At 35.9% G+C, this 17,239-nt stretch overlaps 1 protein-coding gene across 1 annotated transcript; it reads left to right on the top strand.

Annotated features, from left to right (window-relative positions):
• The first annotated feature begins 1,515 nt into the window (after nucleotides 1-1,515).
• On the top strand, nucleotides 1,516-16,826 carry LOC139708088 (uncharacterized). Its single transcript, XM_071620069.1, has 9 exons — nucleotides 1,516-1,636; nucleotides 3,022-3,135; nucleotides 4,521-4,634; nucleotides 6,063-6,176; nucleotides 7,089-7,202; nucleotides 8,821-8,934; nucleotides 12,987-13,100; nucleotides 14,760-15,068; nucleotides 16,522-16,826. Exons 1-9 carry the CDS (start codon nucleotides 1,516-1,518, stop codon nucleotides 16,824-16,826), a joined length of 1,419 nt encoding a protein of 472 aa, XP_071476170.1.
• The last annotated feature ends 413 nt before the right edge of the window (nucleotides 16,827-17,239 follow it).

Consider the following 17,239-nt stretch of genomic DNA (forward strand, 5'->3'; position numbering starts at 1 on the left):
CATCATCCTTTAATACGTTCAGTGTGTAAGAAGATAACACTCTTTGTTTCCATTATTCCATTCTATTTGGTTTCATGTACACATTTATCACATTCATTCCCATTTCAATATTTACCAAATATACCCTAAACACACCCGAAACGGGTTCAATCAAGATTAAATCTTATTTGCATCATGCACGAATGGACTACTGTAATTCAATGATTATGATGCAACAGTATCAGTGACTGATTTTGGCTCGCAAAGACAGTATCATCTATACATGATGCACAATAAATAAGAATATTAGCCATTTTTTCTCTATAAAAGGGGAGCATATCATAAAATAACCTTTCATATTTTCAGATTCATAGTTATCGGTTAACAAGTATATGGATAGATCATTACTTTAAAATCAAGTACTTAAAAAGTGTCTGTACAGGCTACACACTAATGCGTGCTCTGATAGTAGTTGCAGTAATCACTGTACACAGTTCGTGTGGCAAATTTATTCGCTGATGGCCCCGCGTGCGATTGATGAGTAGTGACAGCTTTAAATTATTTAACGAAAACGGACTGAAAAACACGTGATATATAGCATTAAAAGAAATGCCACAAATCATTTATTGGTTAATAACCCTCGGTAGGTACCACAGTGAGTGGTCTATTTCTCTCCGCAGACTAAGTAAGTGAGTAATGATAATAAAAGATGATAATGATAACAAACATAATAATTATTTTCAATAAGGTGCATAATAGTCAAAGCATGGTGCAACGCTGCATAGACCAATTTCAACGTGACCATAATGTTCCGTTCACTCTGCATATATTTTACAATGTCTGTGTGTGTGTGTGCGTGTGTGAGTATGTATGTCTGTGAAAATGGAAGTGTCTGCACTGTGCCCTACCAAAAAAAAAAAAAAATGCTGCGCTGTTCATTCGTTTCATTTCATTCTAGCGGGCTGGTGTCAGAAACGGATCTGACTCGCTATTAAAGGAATAGTATTTTATTGGTTGAGATGATTAAGCCTTTAACTCTTTGCATGATACTTACAAACAACGTTATGAAATTCTAACAGGAATTCAATGTTAATTTGATGAAAATTGGTTTTGAAATGGCTGAAATATCCAAAACAAAGTAAAATAAAGTGATCACTAAAAAAAAAAAGTTGGGTCCCACCTGTTACTAGGATTTGCTTGTTTTGGATATCACAGCCAATTTAAAACAAATTTTCATTAAATAATCTTTGAATTCCTCTTACAAATAATAGTCTTTCCTATTTCAAAGAGGTTTCTCATTATCTAAGAAAAATAAGTTTAAAAAAATACACATTAAAAAAAAAAATAGAATCCTGAAGCCCTATCTCAACAGAATTGGTACCATCCCTTAACATAGTCACGGTGAAGGAGTATGACAAACAAACAAACAAGATAGAAGTTTAATGAATTGGTTTCAATTACTATATTTCTTTCTTTCTTTCTTTTTTGTTTGTTTGGGATGGCATCTTTTTTGTTTTGTTTGGGATGGCATCAACGATGTTAGATATCAACGAGTGTGCAAGCAGTCCATGCCAAAATGGCGGAATATGTGTAAACCAGGTCAACCAGTTTACCTGTCGGTGTCAGCCAGGATACGAGGGACCACAGTGTGAAACAGGTAATTCTGATATTTGTTGTTTGTTTGTTTTTTTGCAATTATTCTTGTTGTTATTTGTTTTTTTCATAGGAATCGAATGATAAACAAGGGAACTTATTCATGTCATTTATCCTATCTATTCATTTGTTCTGTTTATGATTATGATTATTCTATAGGGTTGGCGTATTAAGTTGTACAAAACTGGTGACACAATCTAAGTTTTATTATGCAACAGGTAGAGTGAGTCAAACAATGATGCATGTATCATGCATATACAAATTCAAAATATGAAATATCTTACTTGAAAAAAATCCAAACATCTGCAAATATATGCATTTATTTCCGTTCAAACCAAGTTAAACTCTAAAGCATTGCAACATTTTTTTACCTTTGAGCTCCAGAATACTACCCTGAAAAGTCTTTATACTGGCTTTTTTGGGGGTTGTGAAAGATGATTTGTAATTTTATTGATACAATTAATTTCCTTACTTCTTTCGCTCCCTTTATCAATATCCATTTTCGATTACCTGTTTAAAAGAACACGTGATAAAAAGAAAGAAAACAGCAACATGCACAGCAATAGGACTTGAACAAAACAAAGAGCAAGACTATATTGCATGAATTATGTCATTATATCTTTAGCATTTTCATAAATATCCTTTTGTGCAAGATTATACAATGTGTGTGTATACATATCTTGCATCATATTGCTTATTTTCAACCTAACTTAGATCTTTGACCAAAACCTTAGTTCAAATGGTTGGTGACGATGGTTATCTATCCCACTCAAATTTCTTCGATATAGACGTTCTAATCATATAAGTAATGACAATCTATATAATACCTATATGAGGAGTTCGTTCGCAAAAACCGATCAGTCCATTTTTGAAGATTTTGAAGTACGGTCTCTGTCATAAAGTACAAAATAATACCTTTTAAATGATATATTGGTCACTACATTTAATGGCACATTTTTGAAGTTATAATCAAAAGAAGCAAAAATGTTCTTATTATTTTCTTCATTAGTCTTGACCTTAAATCGCAAATATCTCCATTTGGCAAGTATGGACTTATTGGTTTTTGCGAACAAACTCTTCATATTTAGGTAGTGAATATGAGTTCAAATCTACATGATTACATATCTTTATACATATACGTTATGACCTCGACACGCCACTCTGCCCTACAGCAAAGCACATTAATGTCCACGTTGGCGCTTTCCAGCCAGGAGTATGATTATTAATGATGGTTTGAAACAATGCTTCCAGGTTAAGCAACCGTGGTGAAAATGGTATTTGAAGCGCATTGAAATTCTTAACATGTTTGAAATGCGATGTGTGAAGACAGCCTATTGTATTATGTTGCTATCATAATTAACATTTTTTTCTCTTCTCTATTTTTTCCAGAAAAAGATGAGTGTAGTAGTAACCCATGTCAAAACGGGGGAACTTGCATAGATGAAGTGAACCGGTACACCTGCACATGCGTCGCAGGGTACGGTGGATTGTACTGTCAGACCGGTAAGCGATACGGAATACTCATATTTGGAATGGACTGAACACATTAAATTGTTTTGCTTGAACATGTATTTATTCCAGGTCGTCAAGATATTGCCAAAACTTTTGGTAAGGATTTGCTTGTGCCGAAGTATACATGTTACACTCATCTTGTTCTCAGAATCTGCATGTTTGATTTGTTTTTAGTTGCATATTCATTGCTTAAGTTCCGATTGTCTAAATTAGGAATTTAAATATGTTTTTTTTTTTGTTTCTGTTTACCGTGGCAGCCCATCTATTTTAGGCTATTGAGGGTGTATTATTTTTATGTCAAAGACAATCAGGAATAACAAGTCCTGAAAAGGCGCTGTGGGATAGGAAAGGTGGACCTTTGTAAGTTTTGCTTGTCTCGCCTGTGGAGTCGACGATCGCCTGATTCTTCAAAACATTTTAAATTGTTTTACCAACGGGTTTAGTTCATGTCGAACCCTAATGTGTTGTTGCTCTCAACACATTGTATTCAGTGTTACTTTCTGGTGTTGTTTCGTGTAGACATCAATGAATGCGGCAGCGCACCTTGCGTCAATGGTGGGGCGTGTAACGACGGTGTCAATGGTTTCACGTGTTCCTGTTCTCCTGGATATAATGGAATATTATGCCAAACAGGTAATTGATTATCGAAGTCTAAAGTATGAGGAATAATCACATAGAAATTGCGTTAAAAAGGATAATGAAGTAGGTATATGGTAGTACACAGCCTCAAAATTACTTATCATATAAAATGCAGTGATTGTATCTGTCGTTATTGCATAGGATCGCCATACGAAAGACAGCTTAAACATTTCGAAAGAAAACGATTATTGTCTGAAATTGTCTGAAAATAATTAGCTTCGTCTGATAAGCATACATCATGAGAAGGTGGTGATCTGCGCCCAATCCGTACGTTTAAAGACATGTGTTTTCTTGTGTATTTTCTGAGGGTCCCATACGGTACAAGCTTTGCTTTTTAGTGGAACCCTCCCTTTCCCTTCCAATCCTTGTATTATGCTTGTGTATACACCTTTAACAAATGAATTTATGTTGTATCACATGTATTTTGTTAATTTTCGTTTTCTGACATTATTACAAATATGTTCTGTTAATGCATTGTATATAATTTTCATCGTTTATTTTGTGGAAGTGAAAAATAAAGTTAAACGTTGAAAGTTGAAAGTTTACCACACTCGATGGAGTATTCGGTATGCTGGGCATGGGTATGGCTTTGCTTTGTTTTGGTGATAAACAATAAAGCTATGACGCTATCGAGAAAGAGTTGAATTTTGTTTTAAAAAAATAAAGATGTTCTCCTTTATTCTAGCTCTTGTACATATTTACTCAATTTCCATTGATTTTCTGATCTTTCGTGACAGATATTGACGAGTGCGCTAGTTTGCCATGCCAAAATTCAGGCACTTGCTCAGATGGTGTTAACGACTACACATGCACATGCGTCAGTGGTTATGGCGGCAAGAACTGTGACGGTGGTATGAAATTCTCAGCTCATTTGCATGCCTTTCAGATATTAAGTATCACAGTTTACTTGTTCTTCTTCCTCAATGCCTTGTTGTGGCACTGTGTTCTAGAAAACAAGGCTTTTGATTTGTAATCGAGAGGTCTGGAGTTCAGATTCTATCCAATAGTTAACATTTTTTAAAATCGTGTCTTCAATATACCTTTTAAACGCGATAGTTCTACCTTATTCTCCGTATATGGGAACATGATAACGTTAGCTCTGATGAAAAATGATGGTACCACCCTGCGAGTACGAGTTAACCCATGAAAAATGCAATCATATCATTGTAGCACCATCATTCATATCATTATTTAATATTGTACGAATAACAACGAATTCTGAAGTGTAATTCTGTTAAAATATTTCCAATGAGGATCACCTGTCAGGTTTAATCACGTAAATTAATCTAAGTAGTAACCATTACTAACTAAAATCATATAAAGGCAGTGACAATACAGCGGTGCAGTAAAGTATGGTGAGCATTTGTAGCTATAAAGTGTTCCACCTATTCAAAGGGATTATTTTTTCGTCAACACAATCCGATTTCCATAATAGTTTAAAGTCATATTGGTTTTCAAACTAAAAAAAAAAATGCATGACAATTACATCAACTCCTCATAAGATTTTTAAAAAGAGACTGTCCATTACCAGATTCTAGTGGTTTGAACCGGTTGTTCAGCGTTAGCGAGTCAAACGTATGGCAACTTATCAAAGAAGTCTGAGAAGATCGCTTCAGCAGCCCTCCCTCAGTGAATACAAAGATTTGAATAATATAGTTGCAAAACACAAAACACTAAAGAAACCAAAAAGAAAAGCAGAGCAAAAAACACAAACAAACCCAGAAACAGTATTGAAATAGTCACACTGTTCATATCAATACGCTCTTCTATGAGAGAGCCTTTTTTCTTTTTCGTATTAATTCCGTTATTATGATTATCATTCTTATTATATTATCATGTTCATCATTTTTATTATTGTTATTATTACTATTATTATTGATATAATGATTGTTACTATTATCATTATTATCGCTAGTATTATAATTACAACGAATCTGGGTTTTTGTGAATAATATTTATGTAACCTTAGGGGAATAGCAATAATGCATTACTCACACAGACGCGATTCCTTTCCTTCATATGGGTATATGAACTGATAGTATTCTCCTTATGACGCTCATATCAATATTGACACAAATTCAAATTCAAATTCAAACTTTAGTTTGAATTTGAATTTCGTTCATGGTTCATTCACCATGAGGATATGTAGGGGCTTGTGTGTGTGTGTGTGTGTGTGTGTGTGCGTGTGTGTGTGTATGTGCGTTTCTTTTCTTTATGTAATTCATCTCTGTAGACTGAAAACATGAAGAACCCTTATCTGTTTTCCATTCTCTCTGCAGCAGTGAACGAGTGCGACAGCAACCCGTGCCAAAATAGTGGCGTTTGCACTGACGGCTTCAATTCATTCACTTGCTCGTGCGCAGCGGGATTCGAGGGAACAACATGTGGCACGAGTATGACCAATCTACTTTTGTGGGCGTGAAGTGTTGCGTGAAACACTGAATGTACCCTCTGTTATACTGAATGTAATCTTGTTGAACACTTCCATAAACGGAAGTGCCTAAAAATGCAACTTAAAATAATGATATAGATACACACGTGTGTAATCCAGTATGGTCAGTTACAGTAAAAAGCTGTTTAAATTCGTACGACTGATTGGGTCCATGGCCGGCACCATGTTTTCAAAAGCGGGGAGGGGGGAACTTCAGACTTTTGGTGCCACTTCCGGATGTCACCAGCTAATGAGCAAAAAAAAAAAAAAAAAAAAAAAAAAAAAAAAAAAAAAAAAGGTGTTCAGCGCAACTTTTGTAGTTTTGTAGAGTTCTGTAGGATGCCACTTCCGGGTTTCTTCAGCTGACAAGCAAACATTGTTAGGGGAGAGGGGCTCATATGCTCATATGCAAGGGATCACCCTTGTCACAAGATCTCTAGATTAGTTTGTGGCTAAGTTAAAAACATTTTAGCAGTGCTTGTAATTTTCATTATTTGATGCAGCTCTTTCTGTCGTGTGAATAAACACACGAATTCCAATCCTACCGATGTACACCATGAAATTTCATTCTAGAATTTCATACTACTATAGAATTAGGTAATTTGTAATGAATTGTTTATTTTGGAGTAAAATACAAAATATGATTTAAGGACATGTGCTTCCTTTGCAAGTGCAGTGTGTTTTCTCATCACGGAAACGATGTCAAGGGCTAAAGGTTACTGAGCATTTTGAAACGCACAGACTAAACTATCATAATATCACCTGAGGAGTGTGAAGATCTACTGGAGTCTGGCATAGCATTCATTTCTCTTTTTTGTCCAGTTTGCAGGTCTTTTTGTATACTTTCTCCTTTAAACTTTGCGTGTGCATGCAGACTCCAACGAGTGTTCTAGTGGTCCGTGTCAAAATGGCGGGAACTGTGCTGATGGCGTCAACGGATACACATGCTCATGTGCAGCTGGATATGTTGGAACCCACTGCGAAACAAGTAGAGTTTTTATTTCATCTCTTTTTAGGAAATTGTCATATAATGCAATGCAGTAGTCTAATTTATAATCATAATAGAAATCGGTAAGAGTCCAGTCAGTAAGTGGATTTTTCAGTCAGAAAAAATGAAATGCTCATGTGTGACGCAGATCATAGAAAGTGCCAGAATTACCAGGAGTTTACAGTGTGGACATTATGTTCAACAAAGTTTTCATGTCTAAACTTCTTCTTCCTTGTCATTTATATCCGAGCACATACTGATAAGCTTTTCCTTGAACACAAAATCCTGAAAATAAAAGAGTTGTATTTATTTCAACTTGGTCAATTTATGTTTAATTACAACTGCAACCACCTACCCAAAATACTTCATATTCTATTTCACCGTAACAACCACGTACATGACTATCCCACGAGACAATCTAAACACTTTCATCTCTCCTTAGTGAGAACTGTGTACACTCAAAATACATTTGTTTATGCAGGACCCAGATTTTGGAATAGTTTGAATAATGATTAAAAAGAATCTGTGAAGTTAATTACATTTAAGTATAAACTTAGAAAATATTTGTTTTCCATATATACCAGTCAATTCTGTTTAATGAAAAACCCATTATGTTTCACTTGTCCTTGAAATTTTGTTATGTGTCCACAGACCTTTTTCATCCCTCTCCTTTTCCTTCTCCTTTTCCTTCTCCATTCTTCCCTGCTCCCCTTTCCTTTTTGTTGTTGTTGTCGTTATGTTTCGTGTGGCCGATTGTATATCTTCCTTCCTGGTCAATTTTCCTGGCATACCTGGCCCTATAGTGTCTGTGCCATAAATGAGATAAATGTGATATGTTATATAGTTTAAATGTTTGCATTCTAAAATCACAGTAAGTATTATTTATAGTATCAGCACCATAATCAATGAGAAAATGTACAATAGTATAATTATAGAAGAACTTAAAATGAATATGTTTTATTGATATAACAAATTGGTGCTGTTGTTGTTTTGTTCCAGTGTTCCACGTCTTACAAGCTTGGCTTTTTAGTAGAACACTGTTTTCCATCGTTATGATTATTTACTATTTTTGTTGCCATGGCAAAGTGCATTGTTTCTTTTTGTGAGATCATTCGCGCACATAATTTATATTTTATTTGAAAGAAAAAATACCTTTATCAGACGAATGAAAGACAAATCGAAAAATTGTACCTCTTTGGATTATGTTCGCTTTTTCTTTTCTTTTTTTTTTTGACGATGGAAATAAATGTTTGTTTTTGTTTGTTTTTTATTTCCGAAACAATAAAATCATATATAAGATAAACAGTGTTGAACATGACATAACTGAAACATGAGTCAAGATTGAAGTATCAAAATACAATGAAAACAAGTTGACATGTGATAATGATGAAACTATTGAATTCGAAAAAAAAAAGTGCAGAGTGTTTTCGCATCACGGAAACAATGTCAAGGGCTAAAGGTTACTGAGCAAGTTGAAACGCACAGACTAAACCGTCATAATATCACCTGAGGAGTGTGAAGATCTATTGGAGTCTGGCATAGCATTCATTTCTCTTTTTTGTCCAGTTTGCAGGTCTTTTTGTATATTTTCTCCTTTAAACTTTGCGTGTGCATGCAGACTCCAACGAGTGTTCCAGTGGTCCGTGTCAAAATGGCGGGAACTGTGCTGATGGCGTCAACGGATACACATGCTCATGTGCAGCTGGATATGTCGGAACCCACTGCGAAACAAGTAGAGTTTTTATTTCATCTTATTTTAGGAAATTGTCAAATGATACTATGCATTTGTCTCATATATAATCATAATATAAATCGGTAAGAATCCCGTCAGTAAATGGATTTTTCAGTCAGAAAAAAAAAAAGATGCTCATGTGTGACGCAGATCATAGAAAGTGCCGGAATTACCAGGAGTTTACAGTGTGGACATTATGTTCAACAAAGTTTTCATGTCTAACCTTCTTCTTTCTTGTCATTTCAATGTTACACTGCTTTGATAAATTGCCTGTTGTAACCCGCTTCAATTACACATTCGACATTGTTAGACAAACTTTTTTTTTGTGCAAAAGATGGCGCTCAGACTAGTTTTTAACCTTTATATCCGAGCACATATTGATAAGCTTTTCCTTGAACGCAAAATCCTGAAAATAAAAGAGTTGTATTTATTTCAACTTGGTCAATTTATGTTTAATTACAACTGCAACCACCTACCCGAAATATTTCATTATCTATTTCACCGTAACAGCCACGTACATAACTATCCCACGAGACAATCTAACGAATTTCATCTTTCCTTAGTGAGAACTGTATACACTCAAAATACATTTGTTTATACCGGATCCAGATTTTGGAATACCTTAAATAACGATTAAAAAGAATCTGTGAAGTTAATTACATTTAAGTATAAACTTAGAAAATATTTGTTTTCCATATATACCAGTTAATTCTGTTTAATGAAAAATCCATTATGTTTCACTTGTCCTTGAAATTTTGTTATGTGTCCACAGACCTTTTCCATCCCTCTCTTTTTCCTTCTCCTTTTCCTTCTCCATTCTTCCCTGCTCCCCTTTCCTTTTTGTTGTTGTTGTCGTTATGTTTTGTGTGGCCGATTGTATATCTTCCTTTCTGGTCAATTTTCCTGGCATACCTGGCCCTATAGTGTCTGTGCCATAAATGAGATAAATGTGATATGTTATATAGTTTAAATGTTTGCATTCTAAAATCACAGTAAGTATTTTTTATAGTATCAGCACCATAATCAATGAGAAAATGTACAATAGTATAATTATAGAAGAACTTAAAATGAATATGTTTTATTGATATAACAAGTTGATGCTGTTGTTGTTTTGTTCCAGTGTTCCACGTCTTACGAGCTTGGCTTTTTAGTAGAACACTGTTTTCCATCGTTATGATTATTTACTATTTTTGTTGCCATGGCAAAGTGCATTGTTTTTTTTTGTGAGATCATTCGCGCACATAATTTATATTTTATTTGAAAGAAAAAATACCTTTATCAGACGAATGAAAGACAAATCGAAAAATTGTACCTCTTTGGATTATGTTCGCTTTTTCTTTTCTTTTTTTTTTTTTTGACGATGGAAATAAATGTTTGTTTTTGTTTGTTTTTTATTTCCGAAACAATAAAATCATATATAAGATAAACAGTGTTGAACATGACATAACTGAAACATGAGTCAAGATTGAAGTATCAAAATACAATGAAAACAAGTTGACATGTGATAATGATGAAACTATTGAATTCGAAAAAAAAAAGTGCAGAGTGTTTTCGCATCACGGAAACAATGTCAAGGGCTAAAGGTTACTGAGCAAGTTGAAACGCACAGACTAAACCGTCATAATATCACCTGAGGAGTGTGAAGATCTATTGGAGTCTGGCATAGCATTCATTTCTTTTTTTTGGTCCAGTTTGCAGGTCTTTTTGTATATTTTCTCCTTTAAACTTTGCGTGTGCATGCAGACTCCAACGAGTGTTCCAGTGGTCCGTGTCAAAATGGCGGGAACTGTGCTGATGGCGTCAACGGATACACATGCTCATGTGCAGCTGGATATGTCGGAACCCACTGCGAAACAAGTAGAGTTTTTATTTCATCTTATTTTAGGAAATTGTCAAATGATACTATGCATTTGTCTCATATATAATCATAATATAAATCGGTAAGAATCCCGTCAGTAAATGGATTTTTCAGTCAGAAAAAAAAAAAGATGCTCATGTGTGACGCAGATCATAGAAAGTGCCAGAATTACCAGGAGTTTACAGTGTGGACATTATGTTCAACAAAGTTTTCATGTCTAACCTTCTTCTTTCTTGTCATTTCAATGTTACACTGCTTTGATAAATTGCCTGTTGTAACCCGCTTCAATTACACATTCGACATTGTTAGACAAACTTTTTTTGTGTGCAAAAGATGGCGCTCAGACTAGTTTTTAACCTTTATATCCGAGCACATATTGATAAGCTTTTCCTTGAACGCAAAATCCTGAAAATAAAAGAGTTGTATTTATTTCAACTTGGTCAATTTATGTTTAATTACAACTGCAACCACCTACCCGAAATATTTCATTATCTATTTCACCGTAACAGCCACGTACATAACTATCCCACGAGACAATCTAACGAATTTCATCTTTCCTTAGTGAGAACTGTATACACTCAAAATACATTTGTTTATACCGGATCCAGATTTTGGAATACCTTAAATAACGATTAAAAAGAATCTGTGAAGTTAATTACATTTAAGTATAAACTTAGAAAATATTTGTTTTCCATATATACCAGTTAATTCTGTTTAATGAAAAACCCATTATGTTTCACTTGTCCTTGAAATTTTGTTATGTGTCCACAGACCTTTTCCATCCCTCTCTTTTTCCTTCTCCTTTTCCTTCTCCATTCTTCCCTGCTCCCCTTTCCTTTTTGTTGTTGTTGTCGTTATGTTTTGTGTGGCCGATTGTATATCTTCCTTTCTGGTCAATTTTCCTGGCATACCTGGCCCTATAGTGTCTGTGCCATAAATGAGATAAATGTGATATGTTATATAGTTTAAATGTTTGCATTCTAAAATCACAGTAAGTATTTTTTATAGTATCAGCACCATAATCAATGAGAAAATGTACAATAGTATAATTATAGAAGAACTTAAAATGAATATGTTTTATTGATATAACAAGTTGATGCTGTTGTTGTTTTGTTCCAGTGTTCCACGTCTTACGAGCTTGGCTTTTTAGTAGAACACTGTTTTCCATCGTTATGATTATTTACTATTTTTGTTGCCATGGCAAAGTGCATTGTTTTTTTTTTGTGAGATCATTCGCGCACATAATTTATATTTTATTTGAAAGAAAAAATACCTTTATCAGACGAATGAAAGACAAATCGAAAAATTGTACCTCTTTGGATTATGTTCGCTTTTTCTTTTCTTTTTTTTTTTTTGATGATGGAAATAAATGTTTGTTTTTGTTTGTTTTTCATTTCCGAAACAATATAATCATATATAAGATAAACAGTGTTGAACATGACATAACTGAAACATGATTCAAGATTGAAGTATCAAAATGCAATGAAAACACGTTGACATGTGATAATGATGAAACTATTGAATTCGAAAAAAAAAAAGTGCAGAGTGTTTTCGCATCACGGAAACAATGTCAAGGGCTAAAGGTTACTGAGCAAGTTGAAACGCACAGACTAAACCGTCATAATATCACCTGACGAGTGTAAAGATCTATTGGAGTGTGGCATAGCATTCATTCCTATTTTTTATTTATTTATTTATTTTTTTGGTCCAGTTTGCAGGTCTTTTTGTATATTTTCTCCTTTAAACTTTGCGTGTGCATGCAGACTCCAACGAGTGCTCCAGTGGTCCGTGTCAAAATGGCGGGAACTGTGCTGATGGCGTCAACGGATACACATGCTCATGTGCAGCTGGATATGTCGGAACCCACTGCGAAACAAGTAGAGTTTTTATTTCATCTCTTTTTAGGAAATTGTCAAACGATACAATGCAGTTGTCTCATATATGATCATAATAGAAATCGGTAAGAATTCAGTCAGTAAGTGGATTTTTCAGTCAGAAAAATGGTCAGGTGTGATGAGGATCATAGAAAGTGCCAGAATTACCTGGAGATTACAGTGTGGACGTTATGTTCAACAGAGTTATCATGTCTAAACTTCTTCTTCGTTATCATTGTAATGTTACAATGATTTGATAAAATGCCAGTTGTAATCCGCTTCAATCATTCACACTGATATCCAATTTGTTGAATACACAGACAACAACGAGTGTGCAAGCAGCCCCTGTCAGCATGGTGGAGCTTGTACAGACCACGTGAACTACTATTCGTGTTCATGCCAAGCCGGAGTGGGTGGTACGAACTGTGAGACAGGTAAGTGAAGCCTATATCAGTTATCATGATTGTACATCAGGTCGGGAGACATAAAGTAGATGGGGCTGCTTTCTCTTACACAGCTTCACCCTTCACTGTATATAGTGTTTTTGAAGCGTAAACGCCGCCCATGCCAGCTCAGTGATGAGGGGTTGGGGGGGGGGGGGGGGTGGGGTGGTGGCAATAAAGGATTAAAACATCTTTGTCGCCGATATACGCTCTCCTCGAAATTCGAAGGCAAGATATGTAATTTGCAAAGGAAACAAAAACCCAGCTTTACTGCTTCAAGATAGTTCTAAATGAGAGTTATGGATAGAAACAACCAATGTAAAATTTTGAATCAACATAATGTCAAATATTGTTGAATTATACAAAATGGGAAAAATAGTTATAACAATGTTTCCAAACTAAACCGTCTACGGTTATGGGAAATTGAGAAATATAGTGACATTTATTTTATATTTTATGCTTTATTGCAATTTTTTGACATGATAGGATGTTTTGTCAAAGAAATGACATACACATATGCTGCAAATGTGACCCTGCACCTCAAAACAAACAAAAAGTCGCCAGACATGAATTTTTAGTTATGACCATATTCTGAAAGAGCAGACTTTAAGCTTTATGTTGATGTATAACTCAAATCAAATGGACTCTCCTAACCTATCTAAATATTGGAAAGAATACACAAACTCAGGAAAAGTGTGAACCGAGAAAAGAGGCTCTGAAGTACAGTGTCTATTCAAGCGCTTAATCTTTACCAAACCGTGTTGGCTGTGCGATGAATGGCATAAAAAACAGGAAGTAAACTACCAGAGTAACAACAATGAAGGGATTATCAGATTAAATGGAAATTAAACAAGCCTTATTAACACATTATGTCCATAATTAATGCTAACTTTCAAAGCAGTAGCGCTATCCTTTCAAAAGTTATTAGAGTTGAAAGTGAAGAGTGTGGACAAGGTTTTTCAGAAATGAAAAGGGATTCTAAAAACACACCTACAATGTAATCACACTATCCTACCAAAAATGTTCAAGATAAACTGCTAAAAAAAAAAAAAAAAAAAACACTTTCCTGCCCGTTTTATGATACCAAATTTTAGCATAATGTAAACGAAGACCCGCTCTTTCAGAAAATATGAAAAAGTCAAGTTCGGCTAGGTTGACCCATTTCACTTATTTTCAGTCCTCACGCAAAATCAGTGCGTGCGACTTTATGTTCGTTTTGAGGTGCACGGTCACAAGATATCTCGAAAACTGTTTTAAAAAATCACTGCTCCCAAAGGTAAAGCGTACCTTTAAAGCCTAAACCATTATTTCACAGCTTCCATCGAAGAAGGAAGAAGGTCGAAGTCGGTTTAACTTTGAGCAGCTAAATGGATGTAATAATCCAGATTTATTCCTTAGTAATTAGTTCCTTTGCGACAAAAGTAGTTTCTCATAACAGCTATGTAATAACTCCTTTCATTCGTTATTTCACTTTTATTGAAGCCCACCAAATCTCTGTGCAGCCGTGATAATGGTTGCACGGATAATGTGACAGTACAATCAGTCACATTATGTTATACGTTAGCTAAACAAGGCTCTCGAAACTCTTTAACAATAAGAAATGATTTACGTGGAATCAGCTGCCTCCGATCTTCCCCATTTTCCTTAAAGTTTCAAGTGTGACAATACGTCTGGCGGGTGGGTCTAGCGTCCTCAACGGCCGCCTGGAGGTCTACTGGAATGGCGCCTGGGGCACCGTGTGTGACGACCTCTTCGACGGCAACGACGCGGCCGTGGTATGTCGACAGCTGGGTTTCACTGGCTACAGCACCTACGGCTTTGTTTCCGCTGGGACGGGCGACATAGTCATGGACGATCTCGCCTGCACAGGATCGGAGAGCAACCTCGCTCAGTGTGGCCACGCGGGGTACCTCGTCGAAAACTGCGGACACGGCGAGGACATAGGGGTCACTTGCGCAAGTAAGCCTACATAATTGTGACCGTGCACCACAAAACAAACAAAAAGTCGCACCTCTTGGTTTTAAGTGAAGACTCAAAAAAAGTGAAATGGTTCAACCAAGTCAATCTTAAGTTTTTCATATTTTCTGAAAGAGTTATCCTTCTTCTACATTACTCTTCAATTTGGTATCTTAACATGAATGGGAAAGTGTGTTTTTAGCAGTTTTTCTACGACCCTTTTTGGGGGAAGAGTAGAATGATCAGGTGTAACCTAGGGGCCGCTTTTCATGTCTTGAAATCCTTTGCAAGTTCTTCACTTTCAAGTCTAATACCTTTTGAAAGCATAACGCTACTGCTTTGAAAGTTAGCATCAATCATAAGCAGAATGTGCTAATAGAACAGGCTTAATTTCAGCTTAATCTGATAATTTCTTAATTGTTGTTGCTCCAGTGGTTTACATCCTGTGTTTTGTCTATTTCATGGCACAGCTAGCACAGCTTGGTGTCAAAGGATTAAGCGCTTGAATACACCCTGCCATTCAGAGCCTTTTTTTCTCAGTTTACACTTTTCCAGAGTGTGTGCTTTCTTTCCAGTATTTAGGTAGGTTAGGAGAGTCAATTTGGATTGAGTTATACATCATTTTAAAGCTTAGAGTCTGCTCTTTCAGAATCTGCTGTTAACTAAAAATCCATATCTGGCGACTTTGTGTTTGTTTTGTGGTGCAGGGTCACAATTATACTTGTATTAGTTTATGATATTTCAGCGCGACTATGGTCTGTTTCGCTCTGCGACATTGTGGCAATTCATGTGGCAATCAAATGGAAAGAAGCTTCAGTAGAAGAAATTGAGAAAGAGAGAGTCACGAGAGTGGCGAAGTCTAATATCGCCCTCTCTGCTTTCCAGGAGAAAGAGAGGTGGAGAGAAATGGGGAAGGGTAGGGAAGTTATTCGAACAGTGTTTAATTGTCCTTCGGAAAATGAATAATATTCACTTCTGGCATTTAAATCTATATTGTGGGATTAGATAAAGCAAAAACAAACTTTATAATCTCATTTCGCTTCTTACATGTATTCCAGAAGCAGTTATGTCTCCTACTTGATTATGTACTCATTCTGACATATTTGCATGTATGTCTTTGCAACTACTGAATCGATGACAAAAAGTTTGTAAGTTTGTTTGTTTTGTGTATCCCATTTGTATGAAATAACTGAGAAATTGTAAATCGCCAGTACTTGCCTGATACGAATAATGTACTAAATGTACCATAATCATAAGACTCCAAAAGATTTAATGAGACATCCAGGTTATGTTTCAATATTTCACTTGATTAACGTCAATCTTTATCGTAATTCAACTTGGAAGCCGAGTATTACAAAAGGGGACTTCCCATAACATGTAGTAAGCGCGAATTATTTTATACATAAATGCGATATGCCTAACATCGAGAATTTTTTCTTTTTCACTGAACGATTAGGTACTCAAATCCGGCTTACCTCTGGCTCCTACGGTAGGGTGGAGATATACTACCAGGGGGCTTGGGGCACGGTATGCGACGATTACTGGGACAACAACGACGCGGCCGTGGTATGCCGAATGCTGGGTTACAGCGGGGGCACGGCGTACTCGAATGCTTACTACGGGGCCGGCTCCTCGTCGCAAGCCACCGTGCTCGACGACGTCCAGTGCACCGGCTCTGAAATCGACATCGGAGCTTGCAGTCACAATGCGTACCTCGATGAGAACTGCAGCCATAGCGAAGATGCCGGGGTCTCTTGTTAAATTCATCTCCTTGCCTTGTACATTCTTGTTTACCACACTTGTTTTTGTTGTTCATATCTTTGCATTTTTGATTATTTGCAGTGACATTGTACTCAAGAATATTGTCCTTTTCTCATCTCTGTTGCCCTGAAGAATTAGGAAAGGAGGGAATACTGCTTTATGCTATCTCTCCACCATTAATTGTCTTTTCTACTTCCTTTTGCTCTTAAATATACCTCCCATTAGGCTGAAACAATAGCTCTATGACGGTACAAGTTTTGTATACGATAGTGCAATGGCGTCAAAATTGCAGTTTAGTTTTTATTCAAATTATCTTCATGTCTTTTGCTGAGGTTAATTTCAAAGCGCAAACATGGTTGAATACCTTATTCCATATTGACGTTATAACAATGCTCCAGCCGGCTTAAAACAGA

This window comes from Diadema antillarum, unplaced genomic scaffold (genome assembly GCF_040938485.1).
Source record: "Diadema antillarum isolate AM-2024a unplaced genomic scaffold, OU_Dant_1.0 seq00001299_RagTag, whole genome shotgun sequence".
Taxonomy (NCBI): domain Eukaryota; kingdom Metazoa; phylum Echinodermata; class Echinoidea; order Diadematoida; family Diadematidae; genus Diadema; species Diadema antillarum.